This window comes from Ostrea edulis, chromosome 1 (assembly GCF_947568905.1).
Source record: "Ostrea edulis chromosome 1, xbOstEdul1.1, whole genome shotgun sequence".
Taxonomy (NCBI): Eukaryota; Metazoa; Mollusca; class Bivalvia; order Ostreida; family Ostreidae; genus Ostrea; species Ostrea edulis.
In genome coordinates this window covers 29,036,417-29,057,514 of record NC_079164.1, presented here as the reverse complement: position 1 = coordinate 29,057,514, position 21,098 = coordinate 29,036,417, and the positions used below count along the sequence as shown (strand labels likewise).

The window sequence follows — 21,098 nt, the reverse complement described above, 5'->3', positions numbered from 1 at the left end:
ATCTGTTTCGAATTGTTAGTCAATTGACTAGCGCACATCCAGCTTTCATCCAATAGCTATGTTCATGGAACTACATATTTGATTCCAAGTATGTTATTGCGAAACAGGCCCGTGAGGTATTTTCTCCACAGAAAAATCGAGGATATCATGGAACTGATGGCCACAGTTTAATTATGTCAGGGCAGCAGCTACTGATGGTTTGTCAGGAAACTAATTGAAACAAACAAAGCCTAAAATGTCAACAGCTGATCTTTGCCCCAAGGACCACCATCTCATTACTCAGGCCTCGTAATCCAAAGGAACAAACGATAGTCCTGGTCACATCAAATATGCATAAAACACCATTCGGCCTACCAACATTTACATTTAATGCTATGTTGATTAAACACATTAAATGACTTAGGACCTGCATGTTCACAGGAGGCTGAGTGGATAATTCTCAGCTCAATCATTGGAATACTTATTTTTCTTCAAGGTAGCTCATTACACTGAGATTTTATTTAATGGCTCGTTAAAACACCTTTTATGAAATACGATTTCAACATCGAAAGAGTGATACAAGCTCTCTATTATTCTATATGATTTTTTTGGTGATTTTTTCCGGAATGATAAAAAAGATGTTTTGTTTGCAAATAAGAGATTCTCGAGTCCAAATTTTGCTGTGATTTGGTGCATGATATGAATATCTTATAAAACATACCTAAAAGATTCAGATATAAACATTCTAAATTTTTAGAACAAAATATTTATGAAAATTGAAAACGTTATTTGTTAATATTTTTTAAATCTACTGTTGATTGAGTGAAATAAAATAAAAAATAAAACAAAAAAATAAAGCCATTTGTGTTTGGATAAGTGTTTAACAATTATAGTATAACCGGTAGTCAGTTTGTGTGCGGAGAAGTGTTCAGCAATAGTATTAGTCAGTTTGTGTGTTATAAGTGTTCAACAATATTATCAGTCAGTTTGTGTGTGGAGAAGTGTTTAACAATATTATCAGTCAGTTTGTGTGTGGAGAAGTGTTCAGCAATATTATCAGTCAGTTTGTGTGTGGAGAATTATTCAGCAATATTATCACTCAGTTTGTATGTGGAGAAGTGTTCTGTCAGTTTGTGTGTGGAGAATTGTTCTGTCAGTTTGTGTGTGGAGAATTGTTCAGCAATATTATCAGTTAGTTTGTATGTGGCGAAGTGTTCAGCAATATTATCAGTCAGTTTGTGTGTGGAGAAGTGTTCAGCAATATTATCAGTTAGTTTGTGTGTGGCGAATTGTTCAACAATATTATCAGTCAGTTTGTGTGTGGAGAAGTGTTCAGCAATATTATCAGTCAGTTTGTGTGTGGAGAAGTGTTCAGCAATATTATCAGTCAGTTTGTGTGTGGAGAAGTGTTCAGCAATATTATCAGTCAGTTTGTGTGTGGCGAATTGTTCAACAATATTATCAGTCTGTTTGTATGTGGAGAAGTGTTCAGCAATATTATCAGTTTGTATGTGGAGAAGTGTTCTGTCAGTTTGTGTGTGGAGAATTGTTCTGTCAATTTGTGTGTGGAAAATTGTTCAGCAATATTATCAGTTAGTTTGTATGTGGAAAAGTGTTCAGCAATAGTATCAGTCAGTTTGTGTGTGGCAAATTGTTCAACAATATTATCAGTCAGTTTCTGTGTGGAGAAGTGTTCAGCAATATTATCAGTCAGTTTGTGTGTGGAGAAGTGTTCAGCAATATTATCAGTCAGTTTGTGAGTGGTAAATTGTTCAGCAACATTATCAGTTAGTCTGTGTGTGGAGAATTGTTTAACAACACTATCAGTCAGTTTGTGTGTGGAGAAGTGTTCAGCAATATTATCAGTTTGAAATTGTGAACATAGTGCAAGTCAGTACCCTATAACAGCAGATCAGACATTTTCTCTTAATAAGGTATTCATACAATGTGGCTGATTTCATATACATGTATTTAAAAGTCAACTTGCACTACTAGTATTATAATTACATAATTTACCCATTTGTGGGTCAAAAGTTTTTTACATGTATATGGCTATGGGAATGGAGACGATGGGTGTGGTGAAAAATTCAAGTCAACTATGAACTTGAAATAGGATAGACAAGGATGGAAATGGAATCCAGAGAACTCCTGTATTATTCTAGAATGGACTGAGTCGGTATCAGAGTATCTATCATTGTTAATTCTCTGTTACTGTTGTGGCTATTAAAGGCTGAAAAAATCCATCTTCTGCCTGTAGAAGACGGACAGATCTATTAAATCCATAGTGTCGTCACTATTACCTCTTGGATACAAGACTGACCTTTATTGATCTCTTATTGGTGGTGTACCTATCCCATGAATTCTCGCAGACAATAATATTTCTGATGACCCAGTTATAGTGAGATTTTCTCTGTAGACGTCAAAGTGAGATTTACGAGCAGTTCACAAATTCATCTGGATTCTATCTCTAGAAATGCACACAATGCAAAGTGTCAACATTGGGAGTGATGTCTAATGAAACAGAGAGTAGGGAGGTAAACCTACTCTCCCAAGAGACCAGGCTGTTCCATTGCCTCAATTCAACCCACACATAAAATGGCAAAGCTATGATGCACTATTACGTATAATTTCTAGTCTAATATGGATTGTCTACAAAGTGGCACTCTGTCCAGCATTTGAAATGCATACAATAAAACAGTCATTTTAAGATATATATATTTTTAAAAAGATTGATTTTACACCATATCATATGCCATAGGAAAATTTAATTGTTATCCTACTCAGAACATCAGATGAAAGAATTTTTGAGAAATCATAAAAAATGATGTTTAGAATTCAATGAAATTGAGGTTTTAAATTGTGCAACTAGGTCCATCAAAATCAAAGTTCAGCAGACATTATGAGAAAATTTGCTACAATAAACAAGTGCAGTTTACCAGAACTCTGAAAATCTCATGCAAAAAAGTGGACTTTAGATTTTGTTTAAAATTCCTAATTACATGTATGTGCTCTACAGATTGGAACAACAAATGGTTATGTGGTGATGTGCTACTCCCAATTCTTATTGTAATTGGTTGGTGAAAACATTCCAAATGTTAAACATTGGTTTTCTTGATAAATCTTTCCTGTAAATCAAAATCATTTCTGATCGATATATTGAAATTTTTGTTAGTAAATACAATTTTGTACATTGTTTGACTAACCTGTAATTTTGTACGAGGTTTGACAAACCTGTAATTTTGTACGAGGTTTGACTGACCTGTAATTTTGTACGAGGTAATCCAGAATTTTATGGAGTTGTTTCTGGAATACAGCCAGACGGATCCACAGATAGCGAGGCAGACAGGCCAGCTTGGTTGGATTCTTGTTGCTGTCGATGCTCTTTCTACAATGAGAAATAACATACTTATGTTACAACTATTTCATTTAATCATTCCTCTAATTAACCATTCCACACCAATGGAACTCAGCAAAAGAACTGTAGCTTTCTCTGTTTGTCCATGCAACTTTGCTTTCTGTAACATTTAGACTATCATTTATTTTTGAAAATATTCTAAAATATACATGTCTATATGTGAAAAAACAATTATTGTTATAAATATATCTGTTGCATACCTTTTGTCTCACATATGTTAAAACTGAAACAAGGCCTACAGGCCACAGAGCTCACAACAGTAACCTTTATAAAGGTTCCACATGAAGCTTAGGACTGTGACTTGAAGTCACTAGCATGTCTGTGAATACTACACAAGGGTCCTTGCATATCAATCAGCCAATTCAAAAACTGTTCTCAAGAAGAAAAACAAGTTTTAAATAAAGATTTCTTTCCTCTACATTCCTATGTAAATCTATGGATGGAATACTACCAACAGGCCCAATTTATGAATGGAAAAAATCACATCAGTTACAGGGTTAGGTGAACTGAAAAAGAAAGGTTGTCTATTTTTGCATCCTGATTTTTAACAAATTTTGTATATTACTTTTTTAAAAGTTCTATTTTTTCTAATGTTGAATGTAACAAGGCTCCGGACTGCCTCATAACACCCATATATCAATAGATATTTTTTGCTGAGAGCAAATAGCTGATCTGTCAGATCAATGAACGCTTACTCATGAAAGACTGTATTTCGAGAGACATCTAAATCATTAATGCATTTCCTACATCCATAAAGAATTATTAATCCATTTACTATATTTATTCTAGTTCCGTTAAGTTGTGTAATGGTTTTAGAACCACAAGACTGTTAAATACAGATATTGACAAAGTGTCTTTCGTAAATTTTTTACACTGACGCTTGGCGCTTTGAGAATACCTTGATAACAACAACAGAATTGTTTACCACATAAACTTGATTCCGAACAATTATAGGCCCCATGAGCACTGTAGATTCAATCAACTCTTAATCAGGAAGTGTTTTAAATCTAAAGAACCATGTACTTTTGTTGCATTTTTATAAATCCTGCAAATTCAATGTTTTTACTTAGAAATCAATAAAACACTGGGATTTATTTCATAAACATGTCAGTCAATCAGACCCCATGACATCCATACAGTGGGATTACATTGCTTTTGACCATCCAGAAATAACACTTGTTTGTGATCATATACAAACTAGGAAAATCCAAGAAATGTAAGATTCTGAAGAAAAGAAAATATAGGCTAGATGGAATGGCAGGTTTTTTTTCATACCTCAAATAATTGCCAATACTAATGAATTTGGTGTTTTGTCTTGCAAAAATTCATAAAATTTCAAAAAAGATAGAGTTAAAGATTTTGACTGAAACAAACGATTTTTAGTTTGACTTCGGATCATCATCTAAATTAGTTTTTATTCACCTCTTTTACCGAGATCTTCATTGTCTCTTACTGTCTGTTTTTTCTTTTATAAAGTGATACAATTATTTGTACAGTAGAGCCTTGGTAATCCAGACACCGTCAATCCGGACATTTCACCTTTTTTTTTTTTTTTAATTAATTCTTTGCATGCCAAAAATGATTTAACTCGTGAAAGCGACAAAACTCAAATCCTAAGTTATGCATTTTTACTTTCGATATTTTACGCACCATTATGTGTGACGTCATATGTGAGCTCAAGTGAATATTCAATCTAAATGCACCAAGGACAGTAAACCTACTTGTCAATGATGTAACATGCATTGTAATTTTTCTAATCCAAAACTGAACAATAATTGCACAGATTATTTTGAAAACAATGCGAAATACAGATGTTTAAAGGAATAACATTACCTAATAGTGTTTAGACTGCAGCGACCCATGTGAACTTAATTTACTCACAATTGCCAATTTCATACTCACTTTCCTTGCTACATTTGGGTATTTACATCGCTATTTGCATATGCACTGGTGGTTACGACTAGGGAAATTTGTCAACATCAAAATAAACATTGTCCATGGTGAATAATGGTGAATAAAAGTTTTTAAAGATATTTAATACTACTTTCACAATCAGCTGACCAAAGAAGACACAGGTGATATGTCACCTTTACAATTGATTGATTGATTGATGTTTTCCACCACACTCAACAATTTTTCAGTTATCTGGTGGCGCCCAGTTTTTATTGGTGGAAGAGAGAACCCAGATACAATGTACCTGGTAAGGGACCACCGACCTTCCGAAAGTAAACTGGGAAACTTTCTCACTTACTGGCGCAAACGGGATTCGGACCCACGCCGACAGAGGTGAGAGGCCGTGTGATTATGAGCGCGATGCTCTAACCACTCGGCCATGGAGGCCCTCACCTTTACCATGTGACTAACCAACTATTAACAAGATTTTTAACAATTGGGCTTAGATTTAAATCCATATTGTGACTAATTATTGTGATATTTCAGTGAACTAATTACTACTATATGCATAAGAAAGACAAATTGCAAATAATTATGTGTATTTTGGAAACATGTGATATGTCCTTTAAGTTAACCAATGAAAGTTATCAATTTTGATTTCTGTTAAAATCCGAAGAAATGATTTTTGCTTCATTGATGAGCAGCATCAGATTGATTTCAGAATACAAGTAGATTTTGTAAGTATTGAGAAATGATTGGGTGTTAAATAATATGTATCATCATTAGACAGACTGTCATCTCCCAGGAAGTATGGGACTGACTAAAAGTGTTTTATGAACCAACAGTGTTTACCTGTTTGCTTCATAGTTATGTTCTAAATTGTTGAGTGACTTGAGCACAACAGCAGCTGGGTCACAACTTTTGGACACCTTCTGTAGTAGTGCAGTAGTGGAGCTGAGCTTGAACAGACCAAGAGCTCGTTTTCTCAGCCCATGAAGCAGGCAGGCTTCGACCGCTCCTGAAACAGAGAGAAAACTGAAATACCAATCTACAGGCATATTCCTGTATACAGGCTTATTTTCATCTCGAGTTCTTTTCACCTTTCTGCACTTTCCCTCCGTATAAATTTGCCCAGACACAGTTGTGTTAAAAGAGAGATAACAGGAGAAAAAAACAACTTCGCCCGGTCTTAAGTTCGACAACAATGGCAAAAGGGGTGAAATTAAAATGGGGCAAATACTTCCCTAAATACAGTACCATGAAAAAGCTAGTAACATTTGATATATCACAGTTCAATTAGTGGCTGCCTTCTTTGGGTTTCAAGATAAACATTCTCTTTTGAATGAGATATTGGTTAATAATCACTGAATGAAGATCTTGTTATGTTCTGATATTCAATTATTTTGTATATTCCCGAGTTCGAGGTTTGGCAACCAAAGGTGGTTGACATATCACAAACTGCTCATCATTCAAACCATCAGCACAAAATCAATCCACCTGCTTGTAAACAACACGTACACTGTGTATTCAAAGAAATAGAAAGGTGGCTACAGTCCAACGCAGCACCTTGCAAATTTCTCATTAATGATATTCATTTATACATCATTTCATTCCCAAAAACATTCATTAAATCGTGCACGCTACATTGCCATGCAGACATAAATGCCTGTATGTCAAAGAATTAAACAGCCTGTGACATGTACAGTGATAATAAAAGTCAAAGTGCGTCATTTATTGCTGAATTTTGACACATATTGCAGAAATTTTGGGGTGTTTATGACAGAATTCTAACGAGTTGTTTATTGCAGAGAGATGGATAATTCACAAGACCTGCTCCTTCCTTAAAATCATCCCCCATGTGATCAATACACGACCAAATTCATGTACATGAAATGGCATCAGTCCCGTCTGTTCAAATTTACAACAAACTTGGTCACATTAATGTCAAGAAATCAATTATAACAAGATATATAGATGCCCAAAATGGCAACACTGGCAAAAGAAATAATTTCTTTAAAATCAGTATTAGGAGAAAAACTTTCAGCCCTCCAAAACTCACCATCTCAATCTCAAAATGCTTCTCCAATTCACTAACGTACATGAACTACCCATGACGGGCCATAATAGATGTGTACAAAAAAGAAAACCTACTAAATGTACAACCATGGAACAACAACACACACCAAGAGAGAAAACATGTTTCTGCTCTCATGCTGGAAATAAGAATATGGCAGGTAAGTGTTTTATTTCATGAATACAACTCTCTGTCTTACACTGTAGTCTGTAGGAACTCTCTGTCTTACACTGTAGTCTGTATGTACTCTCTATCTTACACTGTAGTCTGTATGTACTCTCTATCTTACACTGTAGTCTGTAGGAACTCTCTATCTTACACTGTATTCTGTAGGAACTCTCTATCTCACACTGTAGTCTGTAGGAACTCTCTATCTTACACTGTAGTCTGTATGTACTCTCTATCTTACACTGTAGTCTATAGGAACTCTCTATCTTACACTGTAGTCTGTAGGTACTCTCTGTCTTACACTGTATTCTGTAGGAACTCTCTATCTTACACTGTAGTCTGTAGGAACTCTCTGTCTTACACTGTAGTCTGTAGGTACTCTCTATCTTACACTGTAGTCTGTAGGAACTCTCTATCTTACACTGTAGTCTGTAGGAACTCTCTATCTTACACTGTAGTCTGTATGTACTCTCTATCTTACACTGTAGTCTGTAGGAACTCTCTATCTTACACTGTATTCTGTAGGTACTCTCTGTCTCACACTGTATTCTGTAGGAACTCTCTATCTTACACTGTAGTCTGTAGGAACTCTCTATCTTACACTGTAGTCTGTAGGAACTCTCTGTCTTACACTGTAGTCTGTAGGAACTCTCTATCTTACACTGTAGTCTGTAGGTACTCTCTATCTTACACTGTAGTCTGTAGGAACTCTCTATCTTACACTGCAGTCTGTAGGAACTCTCTATCTTACACTGTAGTCTGTATGTACTCTCTATCTTACACTGTAGTCTATAGGAACTCTCTATCTTACACTGTAGTCTGTAGGTACTCTCTATCTTACACTGCAGTCTGTAGGAACTCTCTATCTTACACTGTAGTCTGTATGTACTCTCTATCTTACACTGTAGTCTATAGGAACTCTCTGTCTTACACTGTAGTCTGTAGGAACTCTCTATCTTACACTGTATTCTGTAGGTACTCTCTGTCTCACACTGTATTCTGTAGGAACTCTCTATCTTACACTGTAGTCTGTAGGAACTCTCTATCTTACACTGTAGTCTGTAGGAACTCTCTGTCTTACACTGTAGTCTATAGGAACTCTCTGTCTTACACTGTAGTCTGTAGGAACTCTCTATCTTACACTGTATTCTGTAGGAACTCTCTGTCTCACACTGTAGTCTGTAGGAACTCTCTGTCTTACACTGTAGTCTGTAGGAACTCTCTATCTTACACTGCAGTCTGTAGGAACTCTCTATCTCACACAGTATAACAGTTACACTATGTTACTGTAGTAAAACAACTCACCACAAAGGGAGGTGATGCTGCTGCTTTCTTCATGGACAAACTTTCTTGTGACAGCTTCTTCCATTATCTGCTTCACCTATATGTTTCAAACAAAATAACCATTTTGAATTAGTGGTACATACGTTAGAATGTGTTAGAATTTAGGTTGCAAAACCAATTCATGTCTGTATTGGTGGATCCAGAATGGGATGAGAGTTACAGGGGTTGAAATACACCCCTTCCCCCTTGAAAATCTATTCTTCTCTTAAGAAAAAAATATGTAAGTTCATGGTACTTAGTCACTTGAGTATTCTGGGGCTTTCAACCTGGACCCCTAATGTTAAAGGGGTTCATATTTTAATATCACTGGCACTGAAACAAGTGTTAATGCATAGTTACATTAAAATATAAAATTCTTATTTGTCTATTACCACACATAGTTTCCAATTACACAAAATTTTAAATACATGTACACTTAAATAAGTACACAGAAAATCCCCACCTGTCCAATATAAGTCGCTATAGCAACAAGATTTTTTTTTGGAAACACTGATGCCTCCTTATGGCCAAATTCCAAGGTCAAGACTCAAGAGGTCCAAAAAATTGTGTATGAAAAGAAAGGTCTTGTCACAAGGAATACACATACGATATATGAAAGTCTTATCACTATCCATTCAAAAGTTATGTCCAAGATTAGAATTTTTGTGGACAGATGGACGGACCAAAAACTATATGCCCCCAAATTTCCACTTACGAAAGCATAAAAACATAAAAATTGAACTTGGGGTTCAGCATGTGAGGAAGTACATGCACTACAAACCTTCAAATGAAATACGTTTTGTTATACCATATAAGTAGAATTTTTAGCGAGGATTTAATTTTGACATTATTAACGAGAGTGATGAGATCGCTTAAATTGAATTATCACTAACAATTTATTCCATATTGTAGGTAAAAGTTATCTTTCCTGGAATTATAAAGTCATTTAATAAGCCTTCATTAAATACATATACCCATTTTTATAGAAAAATTGTCAAACTTGTGTCTCGCTAAAAATCCCAATTATATATATATATATATATATATATATATATATATATATATATATATGTACAGTAATAAGATTTATCGATATCCCGAGGACTTACTTCATTAGCAAAAAAATTCTTGCTAAACAAAAGTTCACAAGCAATTTAACTCCAGAATACTGTGAATTTTAACAATCTGAATTTGGCAAAATCCGCGAGTTTTCAGGAGCCTTGCCCCTTCAGCCCCCAAGAAAAAGCCCTAGGTCACTGCCCTTTCAGGGCCAGCAAAAATCCTGAAATACCATTGAAAAAAAGCAAAGCAGTTGTCTCTAAATCTCATATAAACATTATCTACCCATATAAAATGGTCGAAATGAATGTGCATGCTTCTGGGATTTGGACCCTCATCAGGACTTTGCCCTTGAATCCCTTGGGGTTTCAATGTAGTGTAGACCACCTGCTGGGACCCTTTGAAATGGGGATTTTTCCAAATTTGCTGGATCTGCCTTTGTTTTAAAACATTTTAAACATAATTATATAAGTACATTGAGCAGTAAACAAATTAAGAAACAGGTTTTTTTTTCTCGAGTCATTCAAATCATTCTATTCTGAAATCATTAATCATTATGGCATTTCCACTGGAAACTTGACATAATACAATTGTTTGCCAAAACTCAGTTGTTCTATCTAAATGCAAATCAGCTGTTCTGTGTGGAAATGAAGGGATGAAGCAGCTACCAGTGATGAAAAATTGCCTTCAGAAATTATTTACAGAAATCGCCTCTGGTGTCATCTTCAGGAGGTTGAAGCTTAGCTTCTAAATTTTGGAGGTACCATTTTATTTATGATATAGAAATTTATAGTTAGTCTGAAACATATCTATTTGATATAGGTTTGTTGTCTTAAAGGACGAGTTCATGTTTTTATTTTTTTATTTTTTTTTTTTCATTTTTAATGTTGATGATTCATTTGATGTGGAAAATCAAACTTTGGACCTTCTGAATGCAAGGATTAGGCCAATTCAACTTTTAAATTAGTAGATTATCATCTGGAGTCCAACAAAAATATGGGGCGGGTGGGAGGAATTCATTTTTGAATTTTTATTTCCTGAGAAAAAAAGAAATAATGACAAAAGGCATCACACTAAGTGTTAATCAAGTTTACTTTCAAAGAATCCTTGGAAGAAAATATAAAACCGACAGTCTATAACTTTAATCACTCATGTCACTGGGAAGCAAGTTTGGTTGAAATCGTAATTTTTGCGAAAATAAAAAAAAATCGGGGTGGGTCCTTTTTTTGAGGGGTGGGTGGGGATGCTAATCTATCAATTAATTTTAATTGGCCAAATTTTGTTCAGTCACAGATTTAACTTTTAAATGATATGTTTTACATAAAGTATACTTTAAATGTGATACATGTGATAAACTTGGATGGATTTATTGAAAACTGTGTAAGCAATAGCACACCTCAATCTTTTGTTTTCAAAACAAATAATAAACTCTAATGAGCTTCTAGCTCTCATGATTTATAACCTAATTTTTTTGGTAAAACACATTAGAAAGTAGATTTTGATCATTTAAAGTGAAAATCAAAATTTGGGAGAAAATCGCGTGATCAGTCCCTTAGTTTAAAACAATCATTCTGAAGTGAAGAACATGACAACGGAAAGGAAAGGTACAGTGCAACTTGCATATGAAAAATTCCTTAAAACTCGAGATCCTAACAAAACTTCATATTTACATTTCCAATGTTTTTGCTTTTGATATCTTTACAATTTGTAATGAGAGCTATTTCCTCATGAACGCGCTGTTTACAACAATGCACGCAGGGATTTTGATAGATATAGTACGTTTATTTCACACCTAGGAATTTTGACAATTTAAAATGAAAGCAGTAAGAATGTAAATGTAAAAGATAAAGAACTCGAGCCACAAACTAATAGCCTATGTTTGGGGGTGAAAGGTGGCAGGGGATAGTTGTTTTGGTTCTGAAACATGTGGGTTGGGGTATATATCAATGTCAGATTATGACAGATTAATGAAAAAATCATATTTCCCTTTTATGTCAATACTTGTATTTCATATTGGTGTAGTTAATAAATTATGACCCTAAATTACATGTAATCTATAAATACTAGTGTTGGTGCACAAAACATGCTCTGAGCAGGTGCCCCATCTCACTTTGATTTTCTCTCATTTATTTGGGCTAATCCACACCACCCACACACCATCATAGTATCGTGTGAGGGGATTTAGACACTGTGCACAATCAAGAACCCTGTCTGTCCTTCTTAAAAATCTACCTTTCATATGGGGCCATCCACCTTAATTCACTCAATATTTTGTTGAGCCGAAAGGAAGTACATGTATTACTCACGTTGGGTCTGATTTTAAGCTATCAGCCATTTTGATATGTGAATGAATGGAAGATAACTGACTCTATTTAACTTGATTTCAAAATAACTCAAAATCCATTTATTGACAATTTCTTTTAATACCGTAAGCTTTATGCCTTGATTAACAATGAGAGATGGGAGTACGAACAAGGCTGTATATTTTTTGCCATTTTGATAGACTGGTTCCCTTTTGCTGATGTGTTGATTTTACCCGTGCTTCACGGGACAAGAACGCATAAGCCCTTGTCCATGTTATTGGATTCAGTGGGATTGTAAATGAGAACATCTTCGATAACTCCACAGAGTAGTTGTCAGATTCACCTGACGATGATTGCTGATAGATTTTCTGAGGAACAGCTAGATGCCGCGTTCTAAGTTTTCTGAACATGTACACTGATCGATACATATTAATTTAGAATGTCTTAACTATTTCCTTTTAGTTCATACACTGTGTGCCCTTCACCGTCATTTGATTTTTATATATATTCCACTGAAGTGGAAGCCAAAGAAAAATTGATTTGTTTTACATGCAGTACCTGAGTTGTGTAGCTTATAGGACTTGTATTTGATGGGTCTTCATGAGATTAGATAGATTCAAACATCATGATAAATTGCTTACTGACACGAGAACTTACTTATAATAAGGAAATTTCAGTTTTAAGGAGGGAATAATTAAAATGAGAAATTCTTGAAGACAAAACACATTAACTTTGGTAGCAGGAAACAGTTTCCAACTTTAGGCCCAGTCAACTTTCTTAAAAAATAGAAAAAACGCATACTGTGGAATCATTAGAATTCGTGGTGGCTCAATTTTCGTGGAATTCGTGGGTACCCCTCACCCACGAATTTACATCCTCAACGAATAAAGACAACTAGTATACAAGAATCTTACAAATGTATAAATCCACGAAATTACATTCCCACGAACCCGTAAAAATTCAGCAATCCACGAAAATTGGCCCCCACGAATTTAAATCATTCTACAGTATTTGAAGTGATATTACATATGTAAATATATATATATATATATATACAATAATTTTCGGATACATGTCAAGTGTAGCTGAGTGCTAAATGAAAAAGTTGATATGCAACATGTAGGTGTAACCATGATTCCTAGCATATTAGATGGGGGGAACTACGAAACTAAGACACACACGGTCCAGTAAAAGGTCTGTACCTGAGAGGGAAGGTGGATGGCCTCATATGAAAGGTAGATTTTAAAGAAGGGCAGACAGGATTTTTGATTGTGCACAGTGTCTAAATTCCCTCGCACGGTAGTGTGATGGTGTGTGTGTGTGTGTGTGTTGTGGATTTAGCCTAAATGAGAGAAAATCAAAGTGAGATAGGGGCACCTGCTCGGGGCATGTTTTATGCACCAGTATGTATGGATTACAGGTCATTCAGGGTCATAATTTATAAACTACACCAATATGAAATACAAGTATTGACATAAAATGGAAATATGAATTTTCATTAGTCTGTCATAATCTGCCTTTAATGTATACCCCCAACCCACATGTTTCAGAACAAAACAAAAAAAAACTGTCCCCTGCCACTTTTTCAAACCCATTCAATTTGATTAATATTATCTAGATAAATGCATTAGATATGTAATATGACCCTTTATTTCAATACATGTATTTCATTAGTGTCAGAGAGGCATGCAGTCAACAGAGCAGAGTGAAGTATATGCTTTAGTACTATGGAAAACCAGAATCTGGTCAAGTATCATAGTGACATGTAAGTACATGTAAATCAGCTTAGTGGTTAAAATAATGTTAGTTGGGGTACTTCATGTATCTTGTATTCTCTATACATAGATTACATGTAGTTTTACATGTTCTACATGTAATTAACAGATTGTACTCATTTACAGGTCTCAGGTACAGAATATAACATTCGATCACCACATCTGTTCTCAGCACCACGATACATATATTTATGAGGGGAAAAAACACTGCAGATAAAGAAATAAGTCATTTCAGAGACATCTTTTACACAAAAAACACTCAGTTAACACAATTTTCTCAATTATGGGTAGGTACTCGCTCACAAGCCACCTCCCTTTGACATTTAGTTGTATTTCATGGATTTTTTGTTTTCACTATCAGGATAGCATAAAATAGAATGTAGGAAGATTACAGGAATTCAAAATCTTGTTGGGGAGTTGATTACTTAAATTGAGCAGATTTCAACTCGCGTATATAGGTCTCTAAATATACAGTACGTAAACAAGTAGACAGTGAAGTAGGAAATTTTCTTGATTTTAAGAGCAATTTTTTCATTAATCTAATATCATTTCGTCTCTCTCTAAAACATCTTCTACACTGGTTTTCATGATTACATGTTCAGCATGTAGCACTACATAAAAGGTCACTTCTACCATGGATACAATTAATTTACCTCTAATATTATTTGTTATATAGGCACAGGGATCTTACTCGAACACTCTCATCACTCGAAAATGACAACATTATTAAAGACACAGAAATGTAAGGTTTTTAAATAATTTTATTGCGTACACATTTAGGGCAGTCAACATGATGGATTGGTATATTTTCACTCAGAATAAGTCAGATTTATCAGAAAATGGGAGTTGACGTCCATGAAAATAGGTGTCTGGATTTTTAAAGGTAGCAGGGAACAGTTTCGCACTTTGGGCCTGGTCAACTTTCATAAAAAATAGAAATACCCCATATTTGAAGTGATATTACATGTACATGAGTAAAAATGTATACAATAATCTTAAGAAGTGTAACTAAGTGCTTAATGAAAAAGTTGATAAGCAACATGTAGGTGTCACCATGATTCCTAGAATATAGATGGGTGCAAATACAAAATCAAGACACATGGTCATTTGCTGAAGAAATTCAGGTGAAAACCTGCATGGCCCAGATAAAGGTCTGTAACTGAGAAGAAATTGATTAGTTTGTACCCAGCTAGAAGCTTTAATGTAATGTAATGCCCAAACTGAAACAAGGATACATTTTCAGTAAGAGTAAATATCCTGTTTTCCTAGGTCCACTTGCAGCCTGACTTCTAACTATATACTAGACTAGTCGGTTTTGGGAGGTGGAAGTAATTGATTAATACAATGGGACTGATTTACTGTTAGGATGGGTCTCCATATTTACACAAGTATTTACAATCAATATTCACTTTTATGAATACACATTTTCTAACTTGTTCATTTCCATTGTTTTTGATATCTTTAAAAATTGTAATGAAAGTCATTTTCTCATGAACGCACTGCAGTTGTGAAAGAAGACTTGGTGGTATGTGTTGGGAATTAAACAAGAATATTTGTGTAAAAAATTGGATTCAAGGACAAAATCAATTAATAATGAAAATTATCTGAGAGTCATTTCAATTCCATTATCAAATGGAATCAGCAAATTTCTTTAAACAATGATAAATATGTTGTAGAGTCAATAGTTTGATATGTTCCTGATCATTCAAAGATTCTGGAAAATATGTGTTGCCTCGTATCATATCGTGACCACAGATTTATGAAACTCAAATATACCGATTATCAAAAATGATGACCAGTTATCAACAAATCATACAATAATCAATTGATTATCAATTATAATCAGAATACCATGACAGTATATGATGAAAAATAAGTTATATCCCCTGAAAAGTTCATTGGTGTTAATTGGCAATATACCTACCCCCACCCCCCCCCCCCACCCACCCCCACCCCCAACACACACAACAACTTCTTAATGGTCAATGGTTGGGGAGGAGATAATATGATAATACAACATAATACCATCAAAGAATCACACATTAAAAGAAAACTACAAAACCCCAGACCTAAATTATCTTGTTTAACTTTGTGGTTTACCGTACAATCAATGCTGGCAGTTCAGGAGAAAATCAATATTATTTCTGACAGCATTCAAGCTAGCCTATCAGTTAAAAACCTCACATTTTTCCATCAATACCAATTTGAAGTACCATTAGAGAATCTCAAGAAAACTTTTTTGTGTATGTTTACAGATTTATTTCCTGTAGACTCTGAGCTCTAGGTTGTGTGTGATCTATGATAATCAGGGAGCGTGGGAGGAGGTGGCTATTTCCTCACTCTACTTATTGATTTAACTGTCGGTTACAGAGACCAACTTCACATCAAAATCTGATCTGAACAATTCCCATCAAACTCGGCAGACTGAGTTTGAAGCCATTTCACCAACCCCAGAACTGTCCTTCTTGGTTATGTTTTGTGTGAGACCACAAAGTTTTGTGTGACCTCAAGGCGCCAGAAAACAGCATCTGACTTTAAGAGTCGCAGAGGAAATGAACCATTAAATTCACACGATATACTGACACTGAAAATCAAAAACAGACGAAAATTGAAAATTTATTTTAATAAAACAATGACACGCAATCACCACATTATACACACATTTACACTCAATCACCACATTACACACATTTACACTCAATCACCACATTACACACACATTTACACTCAATCACCACATTACACACACATTTACACTCAATCATCACATTACACACACATTTACACTCAATCATCACATTACACACACATTTACACTCAATCACCACATTATATACACATTTACATACAATCACCACATTACACACACATTTACACTCAATCACCACATTATATACACATTTACATACAATCACTACATTACACACACATTTACACTCAATCACCACATTACACACACACATTTACACTCAATCACCACATTACACACATTTACACTCAATCACCACATTACACTCACATTTACACTCAATCACCACATTACACACACATTTACACTCAATCACCACATTTACACTCAATCACCACATTAAACACACACATTTACACTCAATCACCACATTACACACATTTACACTCAATCACCACATTACACACACATTTACAATCAATCACCACATTACACACACACATTTACACTCAATCACCACATTACACACACATTTACACTCAATCACCACATTACACACACATTTACACTCAATCACCACATTACACACACATTTACACTCAATCACCATATTACACACACATTTACACTCAATCACCATATTACACACACATTTACACTCAATCACCACATTACACACACACATTTACACTCAATCACATTATACTCACATTTACACTCAATCACCACATTATACTCACATTTACACTCAATCACCACATTACACACACATTTACACTCAATCACCATATTATACTGACATTTACATACAATCACCACATCACACACACATTTACACTCAATCATCACATTACACACACATTTACACTCAATCATCACATTACACACACATTTACACTCAATCACCACATTACACACACATTTACACTCAATCACCACATTACACACACATTTACACTCAATCACCACATTATACTCACATTTACACTCAATCACCACATTACACACACATTTACACTCAATCACCACATTACACACACATTTACACTCAATCACCACATTATACTCACATTTACATATTCAAGTTCAGAATAACTAGCTTTGTGTCAAAGATAGAAACTCCTTATTCTAATTGCATTCAACTAATTTGTAAATACATGTAATTCAGTGTTTTAGAAGTATACAACTGAAAAGTTAACACACTGCTTGCAAGCAGACAGTGGCTATAAACCGATCTTCAACCTAACAGCCGGGATCAGGGGCAATTTAGATCTTGGAGATTGGTGGATTTGTCACCACATTTTGTGGCATACAGCAAGAAAATTAATCCCAGGTGATTCATTAATGTTTATTCTTTTCTTCTTTGATGCTTCTATAGAGATACTTATTTTGGTTTTATTTTGTGAAGTATTAAAAAGTACATAAAACTGTCAAGGCCAAACTATAAATATTCGTACTGTGTAGTTTTATCTCCCTTTTCTAATGGCCAAATATTTCTTGCATCATATGAGCCATTAAATTCAAAATAAGGTTACCATAACCTACTTTAGAGCCAAGACATCAAAAACTAATTGTATGGTCCTGTTTTCCTGACCTACCCATTTTTTTTTTTTTTATCTCTGACCCTAATTTTTGTAAGCTCGGGATTGGGATCCAATTATCATAATAAATTATACAACCTTCGTTACTCCCCAAACTGTTGATGATGCTATTAAGTATGAACAGTATCATACCATGTAGTTATGAGTGACAATTACACAATATTTCAGTATCATACTGTATAGTGGGGTTTTTTTCCCGTGGGTCTAAAATTTGGCGATTGCTGGCTCAAAGGTACGCTAATAATTTTAGTGGAATAAATTTTGGCAGACAAGGAAAAGTTATCTCTCTTGCAAATACTGAAGTCGCAATTGCGTGCATATCTGGCGAGTGAAATTTTGGTGGAAAGCTATCTCAACGCTAAAATAAGCCAAATCTATTACCCCGCAGAAAAGACCTGTATACGGTAGTATAGTGCACCTTTTTCATTCATCATCAAATATCCATAGGAGTAACAGACCTTTCTGATACTTTGTCCTCTAAAATAATATCCTACCTACCCTAAAGCGTGCAATAGGAATCACATAATTAAAGGGGGGGGGGGGGGGGGGGCACTAAAATACATCTCCCTCATAAATACAAATAATTTCATGAAGATTGAAGTTTCTTGGTTTTAGAATATACACATTATACATTTAACAACTAGTTTACCATACATTAACCACATAATTTAATTGTGACATACTAAGAATTAATCATGAACACCCAGCCTCCTCCCAAGATGAATTGCCGATAAGTAATGAGATTTGATGATGCATGACCTCCCTTTGCACTAGATAATTATGATCTTGACATGACTTGACTGCATAGCTATCAAATTACATTGTACTGGATTTGATCCAAAAATTACTTAATAGCTATCAGTTACAATGTCCTGGATATGATCCAAAAATTACTTCATATAGCTATGTCAAAGTACATTGTACTGGATATGATGAAAATGACTTGACTCAGCATAGCTATGAATAGCAAGTTTATAGCAACCACACAAACTAAAAGGAAGTTCTGGAATGGTTCAGAATAAGCCCTCTGCCCAAGACACATTCACAAGCCCTCTACCCAAGACACATTCACAAGCCCTCTGCCCAAGACACATTCACAAGCCCTCTGCCCAAGATGAATTCACGGACAGTTTAATAATTCTAGGCCATACAGTATGGACTATCGATAACGACAAAATCAGACAAATACATAGAACGCTATGTTGTAACATAATCTGTTTTTAGTAGCATAAAAAGGAAACTTCTTTTTGTTTGCTTGTTGCTTTACATCCCATTTGAGAATTTTTCACTCATTTAAGAAATAACTTCACTTATGAAAATACATGAGGGCATGAACTTCCAACGCTTTATGCCAGTATATTTCATAAAGAGTGTTAGTTAGCAGTTCATGAAGAGTGTTAGTTAGCACTTCATGAAAAGTATGCTGGCGTGAAGCATCGCTGTTCATACCTTCACGTATTTTCAATGCCTTAATGGTCACCTTACTACAGAACTTTGTCAATTCTCTTTCAGACTTGGTATTTGTTTGCTAACAGATACATTGCTAAACTCACATTACTGATGTCCTAAACTTAGAAAAAGTTTGTCTTCTACCTTCAATTTCAGCACACAAAAGCATGTCTTCTACCTTCAATTTGACTTGTCACAGTATAGCTCAGTGGTAGAGTGTTTGCTTCATAACATTGAGAGTACAAGCCCCTCTCATCTGTATATCCTTCACCTACAGCTGGTGACGTCTTAATATGAGTGAAATATTCTCGACAGGACCAGTGATTTTTCAACATTTTTTAAAAGGGTCCTGTGGCTTTTGAATTGGGGAAAATTGTCAACATTTTAATCAAATTGGGAAAACCTAGTAGACATTATTGTAAACATGCTAAATATACCATATCAAACAAGAAATCAAACACAAATTAATGTCATTCTTCTTTTATTTTACAAATTTAACTTTCTTTTCTTTAAGCTCTTAAAATTTTCAACTATTCTTTCTAAACCATCTAATTTAAAAATTGATGTGTCTTTGTCATATCGTACATAAACTATTCACATTGAACTTAAATTTAAACAAATACGTTTTTCACCAGTTTTTATTATTGGGAAAAATGGGGAAAAAATGGTAATTTTTGGGAGGGGAAAGGGCCGATATTTGGACCTAAAATGGGTCTTAAAAAATCACTGAGGACGTATAATAAAACAAACAAACAAAATCTACCTTCAATTCGATCACAAGAGTAGCTTGTCTACCTTTAATTTCACCACACAAAGGTCTGGGTTCTACATGGTCTGGTGGTATATGTTTCAATATTCATGTGGGGACTAGTCACTTCTACATAACATTTACATGTATAAAGAACTCCTGGCCAGGAATAATAAGCAGAATAGATGTCCTGATGTCAGAAATAAAAAATTAATGACAGATTCCATAGTAGCAGAAAATTCAAAAATGTTTTTAAAAGTACAACGATGATATCAATGATGTATATAAAAAAAAAACAACAAGAGTTATCTTCACCCCCCCCCCCCAAATTCCAAGCATATATATAATATACAAAGGAAAACATTATCTAATAGTTTATTTCTTAGCAGATGAGTGAATGTTAGTTGATAAATGACTTTTGTTGCTCTAGCTTGGATTTCTCAAAAAAAATCTCAAACTTAAGTTTGAGTTTTCTTTTATTTGAACAGTCAAAATTTGAGCAATATCTCAGACTTAAGTCCAAGTTTCTTTTGAGAAATCCAGGCCTGACTAAATTCAGTATGAAATCTTTTAAATTCAGTTTTAAATCATTCTTTAACTAGAAAATATATAACATTTAAGT

At 34.6% G+C, this 21,098-nt stretch overlaps 1 protein-coding gene across 6 annotated transcripts in view; it reads right to left on the bottom strand.

The window, feature by feature from the left end:
• LOC125663919 (small G protein signaling modulator 1-like) overlaps positions 1–21,098 on the bottom strand; it is a 64,295-nt gene that overhangs the window by 37,192 nt on the left and 6,005 nt on the right. For all 6 annotated transcript variants that reach the window (XM_056162272.1, XM_048896356.2, XM_056162322.1 and 3 more), the window contains exons 3-5: positions 8,835–8,910; positions 6,140–6,305; positions 3,239–3,364 (exon numbers count right to left, since the gene is read on the bottom strand). In XM_056162272.1, coding sequence (XP_056018247.1) covers positions 3,239–3,364; positions 6,140–6,305; positions 8,835–8,910 — 368 coding nt within the window. The remainder of the gene's footprint in view (positions 1–3,238; positions 3,365–6,139; positions 6,306–8,834; positions 8,911–21,098) is intronic.